Source organism: Oryctolagus cuniculus, chromosome 11 (genome assembly GCF_051225735.1).
Source record: "Oryctolagus cuniculus isolate XC-2025 breed Fujian yellow rabbit chromosome 11, ASM5122573v1, whole genome shotgun sequence".
NCBI classification, from domain to species: domain Eukaryota; kingdom Metazoa; phylum Chordata; class Mammalia; order Lagomorpha; family Leporidae; genus Oryctolagus; species Oryctolagus cuniculus.
Window position 1 is genome coordinate 20,808,117 of NC_142877.1, and position 25,036 is coordinate 20,833,152.

At 60.0% G+C, this 25,036-nt stretch overlaps 2 protein-coding genes and 1 long non-coding RNA gene across 3 annotated transcripts in view; 1 reads left to right on the plus strand and 2 right to left on the minus strand.

Moving 5' to 3' along the window:
• The window catches only part of VSTM2L (V-set and transmembrane domain containing 2 like), a 29,113-nt gene extending 26,823 nt beyond the window's left edge, over nucleotides 1-2,290 (minus strand). The window contains exon 1 of the mRNA XM_002710772.6: nucleotides 1,924-2,290. Within this exon, the coding sequence (XP_002710818.1) occupies nucleotides 1,924-2,044 (121 nt within the window). The 5' untranslated portion in view covers nucleotides 2,045-2,290. The remainder of the gene's footprint in view (nucleotides 1-1,923) is intronic.
• LOC149123366 (uncharacterized) lies at nucleotides 846-20,274 on the plus strand. Its single transcript, XR_016215873.1, has 3 exons — nucleotides 846-1,353; nucleotides 13,136-13,323; nucleotides 18,007-20,274. It is a non-coding gene; the product is annotated as an uncharacterized LOC149123366 (long non-coding RNA).
• A 3,198-nt stretch (nucleotides 20,275-23,472) lies between these two features.
• Nucleotides 23,473-25,036, minus strand: part of CTNNBL1 (catenin beta like 1) — a 170,483-nt gene continuing 168,919 nt past the window's right edge. The window contains exon 16 of the mRNA XM_089307131.1: nucleotides 23,473-23,674. Coding sequence (XP_089163257.1) covers nucleotides 23,586-23,674 — 89 coding nt within the window. The 3' untranslated portion in view covers nucleotides 23,473-23,585. The remainder of the gene's footprint in view (nucleotides 23,675-25,036) is intronic.

Consider the following 25,036-nt stretch of genomic DNA (forward strand, 5'->3'; position numbering starts at 1 on the left):
TTACTCTGGGCCACACAGGGGGTCTAGAAGAGAAGCCAGGCTGCCCCTGCAGCCAGCCCCTCCCCGGGCCTTGGTTGGCCCTCTCCAGGATGCCCACGGGAGAGAACAGCTGGTGGGGTGGAGCTGTGCCCCCTCTGCATACCTGGCACCAGGGGGCAGGCGGGGACTGTCACACAGAGGGCAGACCCTACTTTCTTGGGAGTGACAGAGTGGCACCCAAATCCTGGGTCTGGTGCTCGAGGGATGGGTAACTGCAGAGCCCCAGTCCTTGCACCTCTTAGGGCTGCAAACTCAGGGAAGTCCTTCCTTGGAGAAGCCTGCCGGTGTTCAAGTTCCAGCTACGCCAAGGAACCCAGCGGACGGGGCGAGGAGGTGGGGAGGGAGGAATTCGTAGTTTCCTTTGAATGGGAGGGAACCTGACAGGGAGACGAATGTCCTGGAAGAAGCACTGTCTTTGCCCCATAGCCCCTGGGCCCTGTCCTGACCCGGCCACTCTTTCACTGTGACCTTGGGCAGCTCCCTTCACCTGTCTGAATCTCGGTTTCCCCAGCTATAAGTTGAAGATGGAAATAACTCTCCGTGTTCACCACTACTCCAGCCACGCCGGGAGAAGCGAGGTGCACAAATGATTCTTAGAGCGGGGCCGCTGGGTGCAGTGAGGCAGAGGGTGCAGGGGGTCACAGTTCACTAAAAGCAGAGACCCTAGGATGGCTTTGGAAGCCCCCTTCTCCCTTGGAGCAATCCACTTGTCCGTCATGCTCCAGCAAACCTCCCTGTCTATCACACACCCCTCACTCTTTCCTGTTGGAATAAATCACCCAGGCTAGTGCAGCCCCCCTGCCCCTGGCAGGCAGCATTGGTGCCACTGGGAGCCCCTGCAGGCAAGGCATGGCTGGAACAAGGGTTCTTAGGTTTCGCCTGTGCCCCAGTGCCCATTGCGGGGCCTGTCAGGGAGCAGGGGGAGCCCCCACAGCTGCCAGCCTCAGACGATGCAACTCTGCTGCCAACTTGGGCTCCTATGGGGCGAGGAGCTTCTGACAGGCAGCCCCGTGCTGGAAATGCATACTGGCTCCCAGCTCCCACGGCGGCTGGAACGGACGCCTCCCACATTTCAGTCCCTTTGGGCCAGCGATGCAGATGGGGGGACCCGAAGGAAAGGTAGCAGGGGTTTCCTGCCCCCCTCTGGAAGCAACATTCCTCTGCCACCCCCTGCTTGGGCTGGAAACAGCACCCCAACTATCCCAGTGCCACGGAGTGGCTCCCGCTGAGACTCCCTCCCTGCCTGGCACTCGGCTGAGGGAGCTGCAGCTCCAGGCTGCCAGCTCTCAAGAGGCAGGGTCTCCTGCTCCCCAGGTAATTCCCAGCGATCGCAGGGGCAGGGTGGGGAAGGGGGCGGCAAGGGCAGCTGTGGGGTTAAGCCCACAGATGGGCAGAGAGGAGTAGGCGAGCAAAGTGTGTTCACAAGTGAGTGTGAGCGCGCGCCTGAGTGCCAGCAGGCAGGGCGAGAGCCCACGACGCACTGCTTGATGCGTGTGTGCAGTGGGCATAGGTGTGAGTGCTGGTGAGTGAGGAGGGGACCCGAGGCGTGTGCAGATGCAAGCCAGGAGTTGTGAGTGTGAGAAAGCCGCGAGTGTGGCTCTGCGCGTTTCCCGGTGGCAAATGGCTGTGCCGCGTGGAGGTGCGTGGATGGGTGAGTGTGTGTGAGGGGCTTCTCCGATGCGGGAGTGGGGGTGCACCCCGGGAGCCCCCTCCTCCGCAGGCCTGGCTCGGGTGCCAGGGTGGGTCTGTGGCCCCAGCAGGGGGCGCCCCGAGAGGTCAGCCTTAGCCAGCGAGGGTTCAAGCCTCAGGGTGGCCAAGTTGGAGCAGCGCGGCCCCGGGGTGGGGTTGGGTGGGGAAGTCCGCGGGGGAGGCGACCGAACTCACCGTGGCCGGAGACGTGGTTGTCCCAGGGCGCGCGGCCGGCGGCTCGCGTGGCGCCGCCGAGTTGCAGGAAAAGTGCCAGGTAGTGAAGGGCGCCCAGCGCCACCGCGAGCGGGGCCCCCATGGTGCGCGCTCGGGCCGGGGGCGCCGCCGCCTCACATTGGGGCTCGGGAGACCGCAGAGCCCGCGCCCGCCGTCCCCTGCCCTGGGTGGCCTGGCTGCCCGACTGCCGCTGCGGCTCCTCGTGCGTGGCCCCCGCCCAGCCCCGGCCCCAGCCCTCGGCCGATCCGGCCCGGCCCCGGCTGCGGGCAGCGAGCGCACGCCCCGCCGGCCGCCTCCGACTGCGGGACTCTTCCCTTCCGCGGAAGGCCACGCCGCTCGCGCCGCCGCCGCCGCACCCTCCCGCCCGCCCGGAGCAGGCGGCGGCGGAGGGATCCGCCGCTTGATTTATCATCAAAGTTTTGCCCAGGCTGGGATTTTTAAAGCGGTACCCGCAACTTTCAGCCGCCCGAGAGCGGGGGTGGGGCAACGTGGTGTGGAGGAAGCCACCCTGGGGACCAGCTGCACGGGAAGCATAATCCAGCCCGCTCGGAAACAGACAAATACTTCCCTGCAGGCGCAGGGCACAACGCAGTTCACCTGCTGCCACACTCGGCGGGCCCCGAGGGGAGCCCCAACTTTGCTATCAGGGTGGTGCCGGGCTCCAGGGGGTGGGGGGCTGGAGATGAGGGGGAGGAACCCCGTTATAAGGCTCTGCCGCAGCCTTTGTGATCCTGTCCCTGTCTGAACCTCAAGGTCTTCATCTGAGAAATGGGGTCAGCAGTAGCTGCCTCCAGGGGGCGTGGTGAGGCTTTGAGGAGTCGTGTATGCAACGCGCTTACCACGAAGCGTCTTACGTGGCAGCAGCTTAGTAATTATTGTCGTTGCTCCTTTCTCTGGGACTCAGTTTTGGCGTCTGCGTAATGGAAGCAGGGCAGGCCAGCTGACGAGGCTCCTGCTAGCTGAGATGCTTGGTCCTGCACAGTGGATCGGATCGCCCCCTTCTGGACTGCGGGGCTCCCTTCCCGGACCCATGAGCCCACACTGAATCCGTGTGAGTGTAGTGTGTGTCTGCGTGTGCATGCGTATGTCTGTGTGCGGCAGGGGAGGGGGGAATGGAGCCACTCCAAGAGCAGGAATCCAACGAGATCCTCTGATTCTTACCCTGACCATGTTACCTGGGCTGTTGGGACGACCCTCAGTACAGACAGAAAGCTAGACCTGTGGTCCCATTTAAAAGATGCTGCAGCACCTAAACCAGACAATTAGCCTGTCTAAAGTCCCACGGCCCGCGGCCCCGACGCCCGGGCAGCGTCCCTCCTGCTATCTTCCCTTGCCCTCCTGAAGGCCTAGTTCCCGATGAGGCCTTGTCCGCCGCGGGCTCAGTGCTAGCAGGTGGACAGCGCCAGCTGACCCCCAGCTTTTCCGTACCGCGGAGAGCGGCCCAGCCCGCTCTGTGCGGCAGAGTTCAGCACCATGGACAGACCATCGTGGTTCCAGCGTCTGCCGTCGCGGTCAGCGCCCCAGTCTGAGAATGAGGTTAAAGCCCAAGGGGCATGTCCTCTGCTCTTCTTTCTCTTATTATTTGTTTGTTTATTTTGAAAGACAGAAACAATACCCATTCACCAGTGCCCAGTGGCTGCCCCTCCTTCGCTACCTTCACTCTGCTAGTGCACCTCCCTCCTTCCATTATTATGACAGGCAGCACACTGGAGGGGGCCCATGATCGCCAGCATCACTCCAGGCCCTTCAAAACTAAGGACAACTCCCCAGTGTCGCGCTTCCACAAGCCGCGTTTCAGCACCGCGGACAGATCCTGCTGGGCCGGGCCCGTTTCTGCCTCTTTGCACTCTTCCCACACAGCAGTGGTATTTAGGGTGTTCCAAGCTGGTCGGTGCCTTGGACCCTATGCCAGCATTTCCTCACTCATTAATGCACCTGAACCTCACTCCCAACGAAATGAGCACCGGCACTCCCGTGAAAGAGAGAAAGAGCTGGTACTCTGAGCTCACCTGGCAGCGCCAACCTGGGAAGGGACTCAGCCCCAGCTGCAGGTGGTAGGGGAGTCAGGGGTCAAGCCCAGGGCTTTCTTCTCTTAAACCGCAGGATGGAGTGAGTGTGGCCGAGACGAGGGTTAAGGAGTAAACAAGGGGCTGCGTGGGGGCTGCACAGGGTCAGACTGCTCTGCCACTGGCATGGCTGACCTCCAGGAATCTCCTCTCCCCACATTTGGAACAACGTTAAACCTAGTAACTTCTAAGATCCTTTCAAGGACAGACCTCCAGAGACTGGAAGGCTTCGAAACATCTCATGACGTAACAACTCTTCTCAAAACCCTCCAATGGCCTTGTTTATTTGAGAAAGCCCAACTCCTTTACCTTGCATTCAAGGTCTCAGCCTCTCCTCCTGCACACACTCTGTGTTCCGGTCACTGTTCCCTCCCTGGGTGTGCCTTAGCTTCGCAATGTCATGGCCCTGCCCAGTGCATCCCCTGCACTTGATGCTTGCTTTCCCCTCTGTCTAGACGTATCCCCTATTGTCCAAGGCACAGCCTGAGTCACCTACAGGTGGAAGCGCCTACTACCGTCTCCCATTTTCTGAGCCCCTGTTGGCCCATGGCTGTATATGCAGCACTGAGCTACAAATACAATCATTCCACTTCATCCTCAGAGCAACCAGGTCATAGGGTAGCATGGCGTGATGATAAATGTGGGCTCTGAAGCCACAATGCCTGAGTTGTGGCTCCTGCAAAATGGTAGCCCTGTTCTGGTCTCAGTTTCTTTGTTTGTAAATAAGGACAATAGTACTTCTCTCACAACATTACTGTGAGGATTAAAGGAGTTGCTACCTGGAAAGCATTTTTTTTTACAGAAAGCTCTTTTTTAAAAAAAATTTTATTTATTTATTTGAGAGGTAGAGTTACAGACAGTGAGAGGGAGATTCAGAGAGAAAAGTCTTCCTACCATTGGTTCACTCACCAGATGGCCGCAACGGCCGGAGCTCCACCAAACCAAAGCCAGGAGCCAGGTGCTTCTTCCTGGTCTCCCATATGGGTGCAGGGGCCTAAGCACTTGGGCCATCTTCTACTGCTTTCCCAGGCCATAGCAGAGAGCTTGATTGGAAGAGGGGCAGCAGTGACTAGAACTGGCGCCCATATGGGATGCTGGCACCGCAGGCAGAGGATTAACCTACTGTGCCACGTAGCCGGCCCCTGGAAAGCATTTAAAACAGTGTCTGACACATAGTAAATACCTGCTACATGCTGACCATGTAGGCTGCTGTTAGTCTACAGATAAGCAACAGGCTCAGAAAGGTTAAGTGTCTTACCCAAAGTCACACAGCAAGGCAGTGGTAGAGCAGCAGCATGTTTGATTCCAGAGCCTGTGGTCCCGTACAACACCTGTGCATCTCTACTTCTGCCAAGCCTCTTTCCAGACCCAGAGATGGGGAGTGACTTCCTCCAAGCCCGCAGCTAATCATGACAAACTAGATTCAGGCCTGTCTCACAGCTCAGGGCCCTCCCACTGTACCACACTGCCCCATTTGTAGTTGCTGCAACACAGCTCACAATTGCATCCTCCATCTCACCTAATCCACACAGCTCCCGACACCCATAGTGTTGCCTTCCTTCTCTTACGGAAGAGGAAACCAAAGCTCAGAGAGGTGAGGTAACCTGCACGAGGTTGCCCAGGGAGGTAGGCCAGAGCTGGATGTGAAAGGACAAATCACCAGCCTGTGTAACTCTGTCTCTCATCTGTAAATGGCAGGCAGTGTGGAAGTGGAGAGCCCAGGTGAGGCAGAAGGTAACCAGAGAGGACCCAGGAGGCAGCCTCCTGCGATTCACAAGGGCGGGTGAGCATCACGCCTTTTGCTCTGGGCCTGCTCTGGGGGACAGGTGGTCTCCCATCCCCTGGAAGCAACTCGACAAGCATCTGGCAATCGTGTGGATGCCAGGAGGCAGATATCCCTGCCGTTTCCACTACACAAGTGAGGCTCAGAAAGGACATCCTGTCAAACGTTTTAGTTGGGAAAATGCTCTTCTAAAATTTTTTTTTATTTATTCATTTTCATTTTCTTTGAAAGACAGACCTTTCATCCACTGGGAATGCCCAAACGCCTGCCACAGCCAGGGCTGGGTCAGGCTGAAGCCAGGAGCCTGGAACTCAGTTTCAGTCTCCCTCGTGGACGGCAGCTACCCAGAAACTCGAGGCGCCATCTGCTGCCACCCAGGGTGCACATTAGCAGGAAACTGGGTTGGTAGTGGAGGAGCTGGGACTCAAACCAGGTGCCAAACACCCACACCCAAAGAGGATTTTTGTTCCCTAAAGATTTATTCATTTATTTGAAAGTCAGAGTTACAGAGAGGTATTTTCCATCTGCTGGCTCATTCCCTAGATGGCCCCAATGGCTGGGGCTGGACCAAGCTGAAGCCAGAAGCCAGGAGATTCTTCCGGTTCTCCCACGTGGGCGGCAGGGCTCCAAATACTTGGGCCATCTTCCACTGCTTTTCTAAGTACATTGCAGGGAACTGGATCAGGAGTGGAGCAGCTGGGATTATAACCAGCATCCATATGGGTGGCCATTTGGGGAGTGAACAAGGATACGGAAGATCTCTTTCTGTGTCTGTGTCTGTGTCTGTCTCTCTCTGTGTGTCTGTCTCTCTCTCTCTGTGTAACTATGCCTTTCAAACAAATAAATCTTAAAAAAATAAAGCGTTCCCGAAGGGGATGGCATTGTGGTGCAGTGGGGTTGTTTCCCGCCACTTTTGATGCCTGCCTCCCGCACTGGAATGCCGGTTCGAGTCTCAGATGCTCTGCTCTCCACCCAGCCCCTGCTAATGCTCTCATCGGTAGTGCTGGGATGACGGCCCCAGTGCTTGGACCCCTGCCACCTGTGTGGGAGCCGAGGCTGGAGCTCCAGGTTCCTGGTTTCATCCTGGCCCAGCCCTGGCCTTTGAAGCCATTTGGGGAGTGAACCAGTAGATGGAAGATCTCTCCATCGCTGTCTTTCCCTATCACTCTGCCTTTCAAATACATATAAATAAATCTTTTATAAAACGTCCCCCCCCCCCAGCAGAAAATGTTGTGTGGCCTCCTGCGCCTGAGCTGAGCTCCCAGAAGAGCCTGCCCCTTCCCCGGACTCGGGGCGGCCGCGCTCCCTCCCCTCCTTGAGAGGTGTCACTTGAGCGCCATGGCTCTGTCAGTGGTAACAGCCGTAAGATTTGTCCTTTTAATCCAGAATCAATAACAAATTTCATTTAAAAATAAATTAAACCAGGCATTGGAAATCATTTACCGTGTGGGCCGGGGCCTGTACAGCGCCGTCTAAATGGCTTCCTTTCGCTCATCTATCAATGCCGAGAGGGGGAAACTCCTGAGCTGCCTGATTCATGAGAAACCGCTTAAATGTATCAGGCTCTAACAATGAGCAACGGAAGCCGCGCTCGAAGCTTTAACACACCAGTAACATGTGGAGCGAGCCTTCGCGAGTGCTTATCGGAGACCCCACGGTCCCCGGCTTCGAGGGAGCCCATTTATAAAGGGGAACAATGGCTTTCGTATGTAGCCGCCTAGTTTCCAGCATGCATTACTGAGCTCCAAGGAGCAATGGAATTCTATTAGAGTCTTATCTGCCACGGGAGGGTATGAAACCGGCAGGGAAACCCAGGCTTGGCATAGACACGGCCGGAGAGCCGCACTGCTGACCCCAGGAGGTGGGCGAAGCAGCCCAGAGGGAGAGGCGGGGGACAGGCAGGGCCCCGGATGTGTGAAAAATATGTGTTTTAATAGAGCTCCAGTTTCCAGCGATTACGTTTACATCAGCAAATAAAACTTGGCGATAAAACATCGAAGCTACGTCTCCGACAGCATTTCCTTTTACGGCCTGGTGTATTTCACTCATTATAACAGGAGGCAGGGAGCGCGGGGTGTCCCTATTTCTCCCCCTTTAATTAAATGTCCTAAATTACTGCCCAAGATTTGGATACAGCTCCACGAATGGCCACTGAGGCTCCCGCCCCATTGCTGCGGCGGCCCAGGCTGCACCAGGTTCCAGCATTATTGAAGTGAAGCACTGTGCCACCACTGCCTGCCTCTGGTGGGCCCGGGTCAGAAAGAGACCTGCGCTCCCAGACTGGCTTGGCCACCAGCTTGCTGTGTGACCTGGGCGAGTTGCTGCCCCTCTCTGAGCCCCACAACTTTCCCTCCCCACCAGACTTCCTTCTAGGGCTGATCTGGCGCTGGCTCAGGTATGAGACTTGAACGTGATTGTTTTGCGGGTCAGGTCCAGGAATGGACATCAGGCTTTTGAAAAGTCCCCCAGGGGGCCCCAGGGTACAGCCAGGTCTGGACACAGAGTTGTCAGTCTTCAGAGAGATTCAGAATCTCTAGGGAGACTGTGCCTGCGCTCAGGCCCCTGCCTGGGGTGTGGGGGAGGGGTCCCTTTCAGTCTGGTCCCAGGGGCAGGGGTACCTGGGATCTACCCACTCCCCAAGCATCCCTGGTGTGTCCCATGCGGCGATGCAGTGGGCCACGGCGAGGATTCCAACAGGTTCCTTGAGCTGGGCCCAGGAGCCTCCTGGGGTGAGGGAGCCCCTGCCCCAGCTCCCCGCTGGGGGCAGCACAGGCACTCTGCTCTGATGACTCACTCCGAAACTGGCTTCCCTGGGGGCTGGGCAGGAGCAGGAGCCTTGCGTGGCTTCTGCAGTCAGACTACACACCTGTCACACGGACCCGCAGCCCCCGCCCACCTGCTCCAGCACCGATGCACACCCAGGTCCCCCCTGCTGGGCAGACGCAGTCTTCAGCAGCTCTCGGCCTCCTCCGGTGCTCCCAGGCCTCCCGGGCGGGCCTTGTGCAGGCCGAGGGCCATGCCTAGGCCTGGAGCCAGGGGCATGGGGGTGTCTCCCCGCCTCACCCCTGCTTCTGCCAGGCTATTAACCCATGGAGACCCAGACGGTCCCCCCAGAGATTTTTCTTTGAGATTCCAGCCTAGAAGGACAATGTAGAGGGAAGACACCATCTAGAATCCAAAATTTATTTACTTAAATTTTGTTTTATTTGAAAGGCAGAGTGACAGAGAGTAAGACTCAGAGAGAGAGTGAGTGAGCAAGATCTTCCATCCACTGATTCACTTCCCAAATGACCCCAACAGCTGGACCAAGCCGAGGCCAGGAGCCTGGGACTCTGGCAGGGCCTCCCATGTGGAGTGCAGGGGCCCAAGCACTTGGATCATCTTCTGCCGCTTTCTCAGGCGCACTAGCAGGGAGCTGCATCAGAAGCGGGGCAGTCATGGGGACTTGAACAGATGCCCCTAAGGGACACTGGCATCGCAGGTGGCGGCTTAACCTGCTGCACCAGTCCCATGTTTTTGAATTTTGATTTATTTTTACTTTATTTGAAAGGCAAAGAGAGAGACAGAGATCTCTCCTCCCAAATACCTGCCATATAGGACAAAGCCAGGGGCCCTAACTCAATTAGGGTCTCCCATGTGGGCAGCAGGGACTCAGGACTTGAGCCGTCACCTGGTGCCACCCAGGGTGTCCATTAGCAGGAAGCTGGACTCGGAAGCAGGGCCAGGACTTGCGCTCAGGGGCTCTGCTATGGGATGCCCGCCATTCCAAGGGGCGTCTTAACTACTGCACCAAGTAACTGCTCCCTGGAGCACGCGGTTGGCGAGATATTTTACCTTCCTTTTTACATACTGAGTCATCAAAACCTGCTGTGGGTTTCACACTCGTGGCCCAGGTCTACACAGTCCTCCCCATTTCCAGGGCTCAGCAGCTGCACATGGCTGTGACTGCCGTAACGGAGGGGGCAGTGCTGACCACTCTAGGGCAGGCCCAGGCCTAGGACGCCACCGAGCCCACAAGGATGAACATCTGAGCACTTGCTTTGAGCTGGGCACCAAGATTTATTTCAGGGCCCAGCAGGGTGGCACAGTGGGTTAAGCCACTCCTGCAGTGCTGGCATCCCTTCTCAGAGCGCCAGTTCGAGTCCCAGCTGCTCTACTTCCAGACCCGCTCCCTGATAGTGCATCTGGGAAGACAGCGGGGGGTGGCTCACGTGCTTGGGTCCCTGCCACCCACATGAGAGACCAGGAGGGTTCCAGATGCAGCCTGGAACTTCAGCCTGGCCCAGCCCCAGCTGTTGCAGCCATCTGGGGAGTGAACCAGCAGATGGAAGACCCCTCTCTCTCTCTGTGTGTGTGTATGTATGTGTGTGTCTCTCCCTCTCTGTCCCTCTGCCTTTCAAATAAACATATTAAACAATAAATAAAATGGGAGGGTACAACCTGATCAAGACTCAATCAAGAGCCTCTTCAGCTCAGTCCTCCTAGGTACGAGAAGGTAAGGGGATGGATGGAGACCGCGCCAGGCGCCCGGGACACCGAGGCTCCCAGCACAGCCCACGCACACCGGCTAACATTCTCCCTACCAAGCCTTTAAAACCAGGGCTGGGGACAAGTGTGCATTTGACATTGGGTAGTGAACCACTGGATAAAAAATCCCTGTATCCATCTCTTTGTCTCTGTCTCTCTCTTGCAAATAAATAAAAATTAATAAATATAAAATCAAACCAGGGCTGCAGCTTTAAACCAGAGGAATGAAGCAATGACTTTCTAATGGTGGAATTTCAGGCAAGGTTGAGGGTGAGGACAAGGCTTGACCTACTTGACCCAGGGCCTGGGGCGAGGCAGGGCTTTCCCTTGAGGGGTCCTGGCTGGAGCTGAGGCCTCATCTGTCTGCCGATGCCCCCGGGTCCACGATCCATTGGCAGGACCTGGACAGCGGTGCTGGGCAATTAGACTGAAATGGTCCAAATCTGTTCCCGTCTTTCATGGAACTCACCAAAGCCTGTAACTCAGGCCACAGCGATCCACAGAGGGGATACATTCCCCACTAAGTCGGGACCTCGCCAGCTGGGATCCCACATACTGCGCCCCTGGGCCTCCCCACCCCCAGGGGAGCAGACGTGGCCGAGGTACTGTGGGCTCACCCACTTGGCGCAGCCACTGGCCCTGTGTGGCCTCGGGCATGTCTCTTGCCCGCTCTGGGCTGATTCCTTGCCTGAGAAATGTGCTCCTCTCCTTCACTGGAGCCCAGGGTTGTCAGGAAGAACAGCTGAGACAGAATCTAGGCGCGCGTGTAACAAGTGGGCTCTGTACCTTCGACTTTAAATATGTCATCCCATTTAAGCTGTCCTCAGGCGTGGGCTGTCATTCTCCCATTTTGCTGATGGACAAACTGATCCTGGAGGGGATTAAAGCGACTCGGCCAGAGTTGCACATTTGCTTATTCCCACTGACTTCTACCCCATCAGCTGCGCTTTCCCTCCCATGCTCCAGGTACCCCGTACCCCAACCCCACCAGCCTGTGCTCTCTTTTTCCTAAGATTTACTTATTTATATATTTGTTTGAAAGGCAGAGTGTCAGAAAGGGGGTTGAGGGGAGACAGAGAGAGAGAGAGAGAGAGAGAGAGGTTCCATTTGCTGGTTCACTTTCCAAATGCCTACAGCAGCCAGGTTAAAGCCAGGAGCCTGGAACTCAGTCTGGGTCTCCCATGTGGGTGGTAGGGGCCCAGATACTTGAGCCATCGATGACTTGCCACCTTCACAGGTGCATTAGCAGGGAGCTGGATTGGAAGTGGAGCAGCTGGGACTTGAACCCCTGACCGTATGGGATGCCGGCGTCGCAGGCAGCATCTTAACCCGCTGCACCCCAGTGCTGGCCGTTGGCCAGTGGGGGTGACTCCCCATGCGTGTGGGGAGCTGCGTGTGCCCTCACTGGAAGGCAGCAGGGGCAGGCTCGGATCCAGCCTCACCCCATCGCACCTGCGCGATTCCTAGGATGCCACTCACCTGCCAGAGCCTCGGCCTCCTCCCTCCGGGTGGAGACTGCCGTGAGAGCTTCCTTGCTGCCTCGAGGAAGTAAAGTGAGAGATTTTCAAGAAACACACAGTCAGCACCTGGCACGCAGTACAGGCTCAGAGAACGCGAGCAGTTGATTTATTTGTCCTCACTCTAGAATAATCTATAGCTGTCAGGGACTCTGGATGTCATCCTGCTGCACTGTCTCAGTGTACAGGTGGGAAAAATGGGGCCCAAGGAAGTGTAGAGACTTCTGTGGCCTCGTGTCCCGTGGACGGGCAGGGCCGAGGCTGGGTCCTGGGCCCCCTCCATCCTGTGCCCCCAGGGGCCCTGAGCCGCCACAGGAACCGGAAGCCCAGCACTGGCTGGGGAAAAGGCCAGAAGGCCCACGCCCCCAAGGAGGCCACCTCCGGCCAAAGGCCCAGTGCGTGTCCTGCGAGCCCCGGCTCAGCCCCGGCCTCAGCTCCTGCCTCTGCGACTCCATCCCTGTGCTGCTGCCCTCAGAACTGAGGCCCCCACTACTCGTGGGCAGCGGCTGTCTCCCGCCCATGCGTCCCCAGGGGCTGGAAAGGCCCAGCCGGGCACTCCAGAGGCAGCTGGTGCACTGTCTGGGTGCACGCTCTGTGCTGGCCTCAGAGCCCCACTCTGCCTCCTTGGGGCTGTGCGACCTGGAGTCCTTTCCCTCTCTGAGCCTCTGTTGCTTTATGTGTAGAGTGGGAGTAGGCTGAAGGTTGCTGTCAAGGCACACGTCCGTCACTGCGGCGCCTGGCGACCTGGGCACCAGCTCAGTAGACAGGAGCAGGCAGGGTCTCAGCCGCAGCCCCCCAGGGCTGATCAAGGCCCAACTCCCGGAGTCGGACTCAGTGTCCGTTCCCCAGCTGAGCCCCACACATGTCTGGGGGAGCCCATGGCGTGAGGCTGGACCCCCAGCTCCACCAATCAAGCACAGTAGGAAGGAGGCCACTGCCCAGGACACGCGGCCTCTGCCGGCCTGGACAGGAGCCCTTCTGCTCTGCTCTGCCCAGCCCTGGTCCCCTGCCCAGGCCTCTCCTGCCCTGCCCCAGAGGGACACTGCCTCGCTGGCCAGGGAAGGGGGCATCAGATGGGAGGGGCCTGCAGAGCACACGTGTTCACGTTGGGGAGGTCGTCAGTAGGCGGTGTCCCGCTGTGGCCAGCCCTGGCCTTCCCGCCTCTCCTGAACACGCCCCACAGATCTGGGCCTCCACTGGGCTGCCACATCTCAGGGAGGAGCCACTCACCCACCCATCCACCCCCGCCCTGCCCATGGCCCATCTCTCTCCACCTGCAGGGACCCCGCAGAGCCACGGGGCCTCCACCGATGCCAACATGGCCATCCTCCTGGCTTGAAACTCAGACCGGCTTGTTCCGCCAGCTCCATCGGCTTCCGTGTGCCACTTGGGCTTCCTCACGTGACCTCACCTCCCACCAGCATCCTCCCACGCTTCCACTACTGGGTCTTCTGGAAGCTTCTAGAAGGTAGCATGCTATCTCCACTAGGAATCCCTCTGCCAGAGCTCAGCTCAGGGCCCCTCCGTAGCCTCCCTCTCCGGGTGTCCTCACAGCCTCTACCCCGAAGCCCTTACTATGGGCATCACCCCTCCTCACCGCTGTGAGCCCACAGGCGGTCAGCCTGGCCGTCTCACTCTCGTGTCCGCAGAGCTGAGAACGTGGGCAGGCCTTAGTAAATCTTGCTGACTGAATGGAGCGGGGAAAGGAACAGATAGATGAATGGTGATGACAGCTGGGAGCAGAGGGTGGGCCCGGGGGAACTCAGCCCCGAATTTCAGCCACAGGGGAGTCTGACCCCACAGCGACACTGGTTCCCTGTGTCACTCTGCTGTTCTGCATCCCTCTCTGGGCCTCAGTGTCCCCAGGAGAATGAGGGAGTGGGGTAGGGGGACCTCGACGGCTCCTCCTTACCCTGTGGGTCTGTGACCTGGGGGATCGAAGGGGCAGGCAGGTGACAGATCCAGCGCTGGAAGCGGAGCTGGGTGGAGTCAGATCAGAAGCACACGGGACGGATCTTGTCACGGCCACAGCTGTCCTGCCTCCTCGGGAGGAAGTGAGCTCACTGTTGCCGGAGGTATGTAAGTGGGTGCTGTAGAGGGCACGGCTGGGGTTAGACGCTGTGACCAGGCAAACAGCCTGGACCTCAGACTAGCACCACTCTCCAGGTCTGTCTCAGCTCTGTCCTGAGCAGCGCTGTGGCTTGGTGAATGGGTTCAGCCCTTTGAGTCTCAGTCACCTAACCTGGAAGATGGAGGTATGGGTTTCGAGGAAATGCACAGGCCAGGAGGGCCTTCCCCGCCCCAGCCTGCACTTCTGCACCAAAGTTCTGGCCACACCCAGGGTGGCTGCCTGCTGCACCCGAGCCCAGCAGGGTCTGGCCCAGGGTCTCATGGAGCATCCCACCTGGGATCCACAGCCTTGGCCATCACTGCTCCCCGTAGAGCCGCCGCCTGTGAATCTCTCCTCCCCCACGCGGGGCGCCCCCATCCTTTCCACGCCTCCCAATCACAGCAAACTGCCTCATCAATCATGTTCTCTCTAATTAACTTCTAATTTACCTCTTTAGTCAAATCTGTTTACAATCAGAGACAGGAAAACACGCAGCAGCCCACGGTACGGACGAGGGGACCAGCTCCTGGGACCAGCCCGGGGGGGGGGCGTGCAGGATCAATCAGCCTGCCCGGGTGGGAGCCCAGGACCCCCGACCCTCCCAGGGAGGGCTGAGGGTGATGGAGGGCAGGGCCCGGGGTGGGACTTGGCTCAGTGCCCTGGGCCCCAGCAGCGTAGCACCCAGGGTCCCCGCTCCACCTCGACCTCCCCTGCCCTTCCCAGCCCCTTTGAGTCCTTCTCTGCTCCCCAGGAAGGTGCCGCTCCAGGACAGACACCAGCTGGTTCCCCTCTATCTATCTATCTATCTATCTATCTACCTACCTACCTACCTACCTACCTATCTAGAAAGCAGAGTTACAGAGAGGCACAGGCAGGCAGAGAGAAACAGAGATTTTTTTTTCCTTCCGGAAAGAGAGATCTTACATCGCTGGTTCACTCCTCAAATGGCTGCAACAGCCAGGGCTGGGCCCATCCAAAGCCAGGAGCCTGGAGCTTCTTCTGGGTCTCCCACGTGGGTGCAGGAGTCCAAGCACTTGAGCCATCTTCTACTGCTTTTCCAGGCTGTGGCAGAGAGCTGGATCGGAAGTGGAGCAGCCAGGAATCAAACCAGTGCCCATATGGGATGCCGGTGCTGCAGGTGGCGGCTTTAACCTGCTGCTGCACCACAGCACCGACCCCTCCCCTCCTTTACTTTTAAATATTCATTTTATTTATTCAAAAGACAAAGTAATATAGAAATGGAGAGAGAGAGAGAGAGAGAGAGAGAGAGAGAAATCTTCCATCTGCTTTTTCACTCCCCACACAGCCATGATGGCCGGGGCTGGGCCAAGCTGAAGCCAGGAGGCAGGAACTCCATTCGGGTCTCCCACAGAGGCGGCAGGGGTCCAAGCACTGGGCCACCTTCCTCTGCTTTCCCAGGTGCGTCAGCAGGATTGGAAACAAAGTAGCTGGAATTTGGAGTAGCACTCGATATGGGAGGTTGCTGGCCATGCAGGCAGGGGCTTAACCCACTGCATCACTACACCGGCCCCTCAACCTGCCCTTGCTGGCCGTGTGGCCTCAGGCAATGTCTGGACAACTCTGAGCCTCTGTTTCCCCCTTTACACAGAGAGGGTGACATGGCCTCCATCAGCTACCTGGCGGGGTGGTGAGCACTGCCCGCGCCCCTGCCGGCAGCCCCGCCCAGCCCCTCCTGCCTGGGCAGACCCTGAGCCCCGCGTGGAAGGAACACCGGCCTCAGTGGCTTGCTTTTATGTTTTATATTTTGGGTGTTTTTAGGTTTTTGATATTTGGAACTAATCTCAAAGTCACAGGGGAGAAATTACAGTATGGGATACACCAATGCCGCCGATATGGTAGTGTGCATTTTTTTTTAATTTTTTTTTTTTGACAGGCAGAATGGATAGTAAGAGAGAGAGACAGAGAGAAAGGTCTTCCTTTTTGCCATTGGTTCACCCTCCAATGGCCGCCATGGCTGGCACACTGCGGCCGGCACACCACGCTAATCCGAAGGCAGGAGCCAGGTGCTTCTTCTGGTCTCCCATGGGGTGCAGGGCCCAAACACTTGGGCCATCCTCCACTGCACTCCCGGGCCACAGCAGAGAGCTGGCCTGGAAGAGGGGCAACCGGGACAGAATCTGGCGCCCCGACCAGGACTAGAACCCAGTGTGCCGGCGCCGCAAGGTGGAGGATTAGCCTATTGAGCCATGGCGCCGGCTGGTAGTGTGCATTTTCTAGAACAAAAACGCATGGTCACACGGTCACAAGACAAGTGCCGGAACTGGGAAATCCGTGTGGCGCCATCACCACTGTCTCCTCTCAGCCTGCACGCGCCTTAATCCCACTGCACCACTTCCTGGCCAGATGACCTTGACCAAGCCCTATCACTGCCCAGGCCCCCAGCTGCACCTGCAAGGGGGAGGGGTGGGTGGTCAAGGTCACCATGCAGGGGTGCTGTGTGAACTCAGTCAGCTGGTGTAGGGGAAGCTGGGTGGGGGCTGTGGTCCGGTCTCTGTTGTACAGGTGGGCGTGGAGGCCCAGGGAATGGCCACTCATTCCATATCACACAGGAAGGCTGGAGTTGGAGCCTGTGGCCTTGGCGAGCAGAAGCCCAAGGTCATGATGAGGCCTTGTACTCTCCATTTAGAGATGGGGATCCCACGGCACCCGGTCTCTCGGGCCCCTTGGCCCATGCGGAGGGAGCAAGCAGCCATGGAGCGGGACAGTGAGGGACGGGGACTGTGAAGGCACTGACAGCCAGGAGTCAGCAAAGTCACCTCCGGTCATTGCGGGGAGAGGGGAGGAGCTGCCACGGCGCTGAGGCGGCTGCCACGGAAGCCGTGCACGCCCTGGGGCGGGCGGTTGTGGCCACTGCTGGGATGTGGGCACCCTGCGTCGGGGCGCCTGGATCCAGTCCTGGCCACCCTGCTTCTGACCCCGCTTCCGGCTACTACGCGTCCTGGGAGGCAGCAGCGGATGGCTCAGGTGCTTGGGCCCCTGCTACAGTGCAGGAAAGACCTGGGTGGAGTTCCTGGTTCTTGGATTTGGCCTGGCTCAGCCTTGGCTGCTTTGGGCCTTTGGGGAGTGAATCAGCAGAGGGGAGACCTCTCTCTCTCTCTCTCTCTCTCTCTCTCTCTTTAAAAACAACCTGAGGTCCATGCAGAGGGAGCCAGCGTCGGCCCCTGCCCGCCTCCTCACAGATTCCAGCTCAGCTCCCACTGGCCTGCGCCCTAGCTTCTCAACTCTTTCATCGGCCTGTTCAGTTTGCACCCCTCTTCCCTCTTTCTGGAAACTTCCGCCAGCTCCTCCCACGGTTGCTTCCGGTCACTGTTCAAGGTCCCAGCTCAGAGAAGCCTTTCAGAAGACACCCCCCGCCTTTCCCGCTCTGTCTCATTTGCTCTTGACCTCATTACTTTGTTTATCCCCCCCCCCCCCCCCCGCTCTTCTGTCTACCAGAAATGGCATCAGAGCTCTGGCGCTTCGCTAGGCTGTGGTCGCTGAGTGCCTGCCCCTTGCCCTGGCCGAGTTCCAGGAGGAACTCCAACCATTGACTATGGCCATCTCCCCAGAGCCCGCAGCCGGGTGAACTTCACATCCCTGGTGCCAGTCCGTAGGGGAGCAGGGAGAGGGGAACAGGCACCCGCACCTGCTCACGGTCTGCCCGCAACACCATCGTGGACTCTCACGGCGGGCAGGGGCGGCGGAGTCCACCATCCTGCACGGATGCTGTGAATGGGACGATGACTCACAGGACAGACCTGCAGTGGGCTGGCCAGTGGAGGGGCGACGCCCATGGGAGGCAGCCCAGAGACCAAGTCTGGCCCCGCCCAGCCCCGGGAGTGCGGTTGTTGGGATGCCTCTGCCACGGCCTGGAGTGCACATCTGGCTGCGAGCCTCATGGGGAGCGGGTCCTCCTTAGGATGGGGTGACGTGTCTTGTCCAGAGACCTCGGGAAATGACAGCACTGGTGACGGGGTGGGCACCACGGCTGCCTCGCTGCACGGGTTGTGTTCGCTCCCTAACCTGTAGTTCTCTCCCTAGCCCGCGCTTCCTGATTCAGACTGCGTGGTTCGGTGTCCAGGGCGCCGCCCGGCTGTTCCGCTGGAATCTGCCTCGCTGCATGGGTCATGGGGCGGCCGCCTCTGACAGCTGTTTTCTCCGGATTGAAAGAGGCTGCCAGGGATGGAGTGAGCTGAGAGGCGGCAGGAGGCGGGCTCTGGACTCGAGTCCACCTTAGCTGCAGACTTGCCCGTGCCCCCCACCCGTCACTGGGCCCTGGTTTGCCCGTCTGTAAAGCAGGGGGAGTTGGCCCTCCTGATCTCTGAGCTGTGACCTTGAACTCAGAGTTGCCCGAGTACCTACTGCGCGCACAGGGCTGCGAGGGGGCTGGGGCCGAGTGCAGGCAGCATCGCTCACCTGATGGCAGAGAAGCCCCATTGAAGTCCAAGGTGGCGTTTTTATCGCTGTGTTATTAATTGTAATGGCCATTTAATTAGATTAATGATAATTAGTAACACTGATAACGTGCTGTCCTTTGTGTGGGACGAGGACACTGCAGGTCCACCGTGCTGAGGTGCGGCTGGGCGGGCCGGGCTCTGTCCCTCCTCTCCTCCCCCCTCCCCTCCACCCCATCCCCCCTTTGTGCCCCCCATCACATGTGCTCACTGATTCACGATCGCTTCCTGTCATCACGGTGTCCCCGTCAGAGAGCCAAGGAGCAGCCCAGTCGTTCCCGGGTGCCCCAGAGGTGCCACTGTGTGCTGGGCGGAGGGGGCGCTAAGCAGGCAGATGGGGACCGGCAGCGGGAGAGCTAGACGAGCGGACTGATGGACGACTGGTCTCTGGCAGGGCTGGGGAGAAAGGGTGCCCGAGCTAAGCCCCGCCCCCACCATGTCCGGCCCACTGTGACTCCATGGAGGCTCTCAGATTTGTCCCCAAGGTCAAGGCCCACCTGGAAGTCAGCCCAGGGCTCCCCCGGTCAGCAGCACAGCTGCTGGGCACAACCACTGGGCCCCAAGGAGGAGAGGCTTCAGCTGTGGCTCCTCCAGCTCCACGGCGGCTGGTCTTGGACAAGCAGTAGGATCATCAGGGGGAAGCGGGGAGTAGGCGGGTCTGAGAGGATTGGCATGGACAGAGCCGGGATGGCGGACAAGACTGGAGAGCTGGACTCGCTTCGCCTCCCAGCCCCTAAAGAGCGCAGGCCCAACACACGCTTCCAAGGGACCTGCGCTCCAGTGTTTACTGGCCAACGGGAGTGGGCTTGTTCAGGGACTGGGAGATAAGGACAGGTGGTGTTGTACACGGCCCCGTCCTCGCGTGCATGGCTCCCCACAGGCCTAGGAAGCAGGCGCAGTACTGGCCAGGGAGTAGCCGAGCTGGGCTTCTGTCCTGTGGCCATTGCCCAAGTGGGTCCGCACGGCCAGCCCAGAGGTGGCCGCAGCAGGAGGGCCCTGGCCAGCCCGTGTAGCTGGTTCTGGGCTGCGGCTTATCCCCAAGGGGGCTGCAGTGAGGAGGGGAGAGAAGGCAGCCAGCCCAGGTCATGTCCTGTCACGGCTACTTAAGGAGCCGAGCTCATGTTGCCAGCTGGGCCGACTTCCTGGCCCTACACCCATGGGCAGGGGCAGAGGCAGGGGTCGGGGCGGGCCCGGTTCTCTGAGTTTGGAGGCGTGGTGGCACCACCTTGGGCAATTCCTTGAGTTTTCTGTGCTGCCTTTCGGGTTTGTAAAACTAGGCTAGACAGGGCGACCTTGGGGCGGGCTGCAGGGATGCAGCGAAGGGCCCGGAGCGCGGCCCTCCGTTCAGTTACCCGCACCTGGGGGGCTCTCGGCGACTTCCGATCTTGGTTCTTCCTTGCGTGATGACGTCACACAAGCCCCGCCCCACCGTGCTTGAGAAGACCTGGAGGCAGGGCAGAGGCCTGGAGTCCGCCAGGGCCCGTCCCTGACTGGCGAGTGCATGGACCCTGGCGCTCTCTGTGCCTCAGCATTCTCATCAGCAAAATGGGCTGGAGCGCCCAGGACTTGGGGCGACAGGGCACACGGAGGGCCTGGTGGGGAGCGGGCATTCAGTCGGTGCTCAAGGAACACGGTTGTTGAGGGCTGGGCCCACCGATCCCGATGGTCTTGGGTCGGGTCCGCCCTCAGGACCTCTGGTTTCTCCCTGGAGAACTTGCCGCTCCGAGCCGCGCGTCCCCCCAGCACGGTCCTCCGTGCTGAACACCACTGCCCCAGGCCCCCTCCTCCACCCTGGACAGGGCAGGAGCTGGTGCGCCCACTTCCCAGCTGAGCAGAGTGAGGCCCCTGGTTTTCAGTGACAAGACACCCCCTCCCGGGCCCTGCTGGGGGGAGGGGGGCTGAGGCTGCTCAGAGCCGAGGCAGGGCTGAGGGTGGGCGGGCAGATTTATTGCAGCTGTTCCTCTCCCCTGCAGCGCCTGCTTCTAATGAAATTTTACGGCAGGTGGAAATGATATGACTCCGCCAGCCCTAAAAGCACTTCTATTTATTCATTAAAGATATTTATATACTGAGCCGGGCTCTCGCCGGCCCCACCTGGCTCCTGCTGGGCCAAGCTCCCCCAGCCCTTGGATCTGGGGGAGGATCCAGGCCGGGGCGCTCCCCGCACAGGGCCTGGCAGGCTCTGTTCAGCACATCCCGGAGCCCCTGGTCCCCGGCCTGCGCCCCTGCCCACCCAAAGCGCCCATCTCCTGCAGGGCCAGGCTCGCCCTGCCTCCTTGCCAGTGTCCCCGGGGCATCCTGTGCAGAGCAGCTGAAGCCGTCTAATCAAAACCGAGTCTCAGGGCAGGCACTGTGGCGCAGTGGTTACAGCGCCGCCTCGGGATGCCCGCATCCACACGGGAGGGCCTGGGTTCCAGTCCTGCCTCCGCTTTCAACCCAGCTTCCTGCTAACGCACACCCTGGGAGGCAGCAGGGGATGGCCCAAGTCCCTGCCACCCAGATGGTGCCCAGACAGCTCCTAGCAGCTGGACTGGACCAGGCTGAAGGCCCGGGCCCTCTGTCCCTGTGTTCTTGGGGTTTCCTGGATGGGGCCGCCCGGCTGAGCTCCTGGGAGCTGTGGCCAGGCCCAGCAGCCTGTGTCTACCCCGAGCGCTGTAGCCAGCGGGTCAGGGAAGGGCCTCGTTTCCTGCGCTCCCTGCACCACTCTGCCAGAGGGTCCGCTTCTAGCACATTCTGTGCTTCCCCGGCTGCAGCCAAGCCCCCTGTCCTGGGTGGGAGGCAGTGTGGCTCTGAGGTTAGCAGCGGGATTTGCTTAGGTCCCCCTCCCAACCGTGACACTTTGGAAACCACTGACTCTCTCCATCCGTGAAATGGGTTGATGATGAACGTGAAAGCTTCGACGTGGCACACTGTGTGTGGGCATCTTCCTTCTTCCACACTCAGTGCCCTCAGATGCAAAGGGCGGAGCGGGCGCCCCGTTCACCTGTGTGCTCCCTCTGTGCAGAGAGGGTAGTGGCTGGGGACGCTCGGCTTGCCGTGACAGGCAGAGGGCACGCGACAGTGTGTGTGACAGCGAGGGAGGCAGCCGCTCCGACCGGCCATCCTTCCTGGGACCTGAAGCTCCTGCTCGTGTGCCTTGCTGTGCCAGCCCAGGAGGACCTCGGCGGCGTTGTCCTAGCCAGAGGTGGCCTCGGCGCCTGTTCACACGATCTGCTACGTCACAGGGCAGCCTCGCGTCAGGGCTCGGTGGCCAGAGGGCCAGGGCGATGCCTCATGTTTGATGGATGAAGAGGGAAAGGTGAGGCGCAGACCACGGAGCACCGGGCGCCATCTTTCTGGGGAAAAGACTTGTTCACTTGAGCACACCTGCACTTCCGCTCATTAGCCGCAGCTCTCCGGGGAGGGGCGCCGGGGGCCAGGGCCGGGGGGCGGGTTTTGTGCACCCCCCACCCTCCTGTACCTTCTGGAGTTTACGCCAAGGGCAAGCGCTACCCAATCAAGAGAAAGGTGACTGCAGGAACACGCCATTTTCCCTGGCCCAGATAACGAAGGCCCACCGCTGTGATACCAACCACTTCCCGTGTGCACCACAGAACAAGACAGATTGAAAAAACGTGGGTCTGCTCGGAGCTCCAGTGTTGGGTAAGAAAATCCAATCAAGAAGCCCTGCCTTTAGGAACTGAGTCTGTCTCCCCTGTTGACACTAAATTGGCGCTCTCTGTAATGGCAGAAGATGCCACCTGGCACGGGGGCCACCGTGGGGACTGAAGGCTGCCTCCCGGCTTCCCTGACAATGCGTTCCCCCCCAATAAAGGAGGCATGCAGCCTGCATGCAAATCTCCCTAAATTAGACACGGCCGTCTTGCTGCCCCGGAATCTAGGCATGCGGGCTAGCACGAGCGCAGAAGCAGGCGGCGGTGTGGAGGGCTCTCCGCTCGCATGTTGGGGAAAGGAATCCTGACCTTCTGGGGTGCTCAGCGCTGACACCGCTTGGCTGTGGCCTCCGGGGTGGTCCTGGGGGAGAGCTCGTGGACCACTGGAGTGGGCAGACACAAGTCCAGCCCAGGGCAAGGCAAGGAGGGGCGGGCCGCTGGGGGAGGCAGCCGGGCCCACACCCCAGGGGCCCAGGCGGGTAAGGTTGGGAACCAGCTCTCCGCAGCCTTGGGACGTGCGCTGTTGAAATGGCAGCAGAGGCTGCTGCTCGCCCCTGCCGTCTGCCCGGTGCCTCCGCTCCTGGAACAAAGCCTCTGGAGGGCTCAGACCCAAGGGATCACAGCCCATGTTCCCCTGAGCCCTCCGCCACCAGGTCAGTGGAAGGGGACCCCTTCCTCATCTGAGAGACAAAGGCGAGTCCCGACCTGTACTCTCTTAGGAGGCGCAGCAGGGCTGGGGCAGGCAGCGGCCAAGGCTGAAAGGCGCTGGGTGGCTGGCAGCTGGCCCCACCCTGTCCCCCTGTGCTGCCTTGTGGCGAAGCCTGGGCTCGGCAGACCACCGCTGAGAGCGGCGGGGGGTGGGGGGGGGAGGGGGGCAGTGGCTGCCTCCGGGGCCGGGGAGCCCGCAGGGCCCGTCTCCCCGCTCACTCAGGGGCTGCTGTACCAGGTGCCGGCGTTACCTGGCGGAAAACCAGAAACATCTGAAAAGGAAACAAAGGTGAAGGCCTGACGTCTCCCAAGGTCCAATCTTCGCTCCAAGTCTGCGACACGCTCCCTTCCTGTGGATTCATCAAGCCACCGACGGCCAGGCGAGCGGGTGGACGTCTGGTGTGGCCAGTGGCCATGACTGTCCCTAGGGTGGAGGCAGCGTGCTGGGGGCGGTGCGTGGGGACTGTAGCGCAGACAGAGCTTGCTCTGAACGCAGGCTCTGCCACTTCTCGGCCTCAGTCTACCCTTCCGGAAACTGGGGTTAACAAGGGCGGCAGGGCTGCGGTGTGGCGAGAAGGCCGTACAGTTGGGGATGCCGCGGCGCCGCCGCCTGACCTCTCACGGGCCCTGTGGCAGAGCCTCAGCTGCTGGGCCTCCCGGGAGGGTGTGCACAAAGGACGCTGGGCCAGGAATTCCAAAACTAGCTTTATTCTGTCCAAAAGCCAACAGCGCTGGGTAAAACCAGCTCCAGGGAGGGCGGCTGGTGCCGCCGTCCAGGTCCAGGTGCTGGTGCCGGTGCCGAGTTCTAGAAGTTCTCCAGCAGGCCCAGGATGCGCTTCTGCTCGCTCTCCCGGAACTCCGGGCTCCGGCCATCGCCGATGTTCTCCGCGTACTCTAGGGGACAAGGACAGGGTTAGGCGGGCCCCAGGTGGCCAGGTCCCCCAGGACCAGCTCCCAGCGAGGCGCACATTGTGGTAGTGTCCCTGTGGCTCTGCCTGTGGCAGCTGGGCCCGGGTTGCCCGTCCCACACTGCTCCTGTTCCTCCCCCAGCCACACCCCTGCTCGGCGCACACACAGCGGACACTTCCTGCCCCAACGACCAGGCCCCACCTAAGTCCACATTGGGATGCAGCCCCCAGCGCAGCAGGACTGTGGGGTGGGGCCCTTGGGAGCCAGGTGGGCACCTTCACAGGAGAGGACAGGCCACAGGCCCTCGCGGGTCACTCTGATCTTGGACAGTGGGCACTGGGTACTTCGTTAGGGCAGAGGAGGGGACCTACAGACGCCCCTGGACAGCAGCGTTCTGCCGGGCTGGTGGTTGAGTGCAGACCCTGACTGGCAGCGCCACAAAGGCAGGTTCCAGGCCCAGCCAGGACCCCGAACCAGGGAATACGGAGACTTGGGTTCCTCAGTGAAGCTAACGCACACTCAGGTTTTGAGAACCACTCAGAGGCAATGGGGACAGAGTAACGGCCAAGCAGGTGAGGCCGTGCTGGAGGGCGACTGCTACCAAGTGAGGAGACGGCGTGCGCACGTGCAGAGGAGGCGTGGCAGCCCCGCCCGCAGGTGTCCGGGGGCCCCCCTGTCTTGTCCCGAGTCCCCAGCTCTCAGAACTTTCCCCGGCGGGGCCAGATGACGGGCTGGGGTCCCCAGTGAACACGGCGTCAGGCCCGCCCTCCACGCCCCGCAGCCTGCGCCCACTCTGTTTCTGCGGGCGTCGGCGTCCTATTCCGAGCAAGCCTCGGTGGTGCCAGCTACCTCTGGTTATTGTGGCCGCGGCCGCGGTTTATAAATATTGATCAGTTCTTCCCAGAGGTCTCGGGAAAGAGTTCTCTTGGCTGTGCGTGTGGAAGGGAGGGAGAGCGTGCAGAGGAGAGGTGCTGGGTGATGGGGGCGGGGAGGGTGGGCTGCAGGGGGAGGGAGACCACGCATGCCGCGGCCCCCTACTCTACATCCCTGCATTTCTCCGCTCACAATGAAAGCTTTGATGGAGCTCAAAAGCAGGCAGCAGTGCTGAACGCATACATATGAAAGCAAACTTTGGACAGCAGGTTCACGTTCAGACACAGCAGACAGGCCGGTCTGTTCTGTGGGGTGGGGGAGGGTGCGCTGGGGCTGGGGGGTGGGCAGAGACCTGGGCCAGCGCTCACAGGCAGGTGCTGACCCCCGGACCTGAGGCCTTACACGCTCACCCTTTCAATAGGAGGTGGGGCGCCGGCCTCCGACCCCCCACCCCGGAACCCTGAGGACACACAG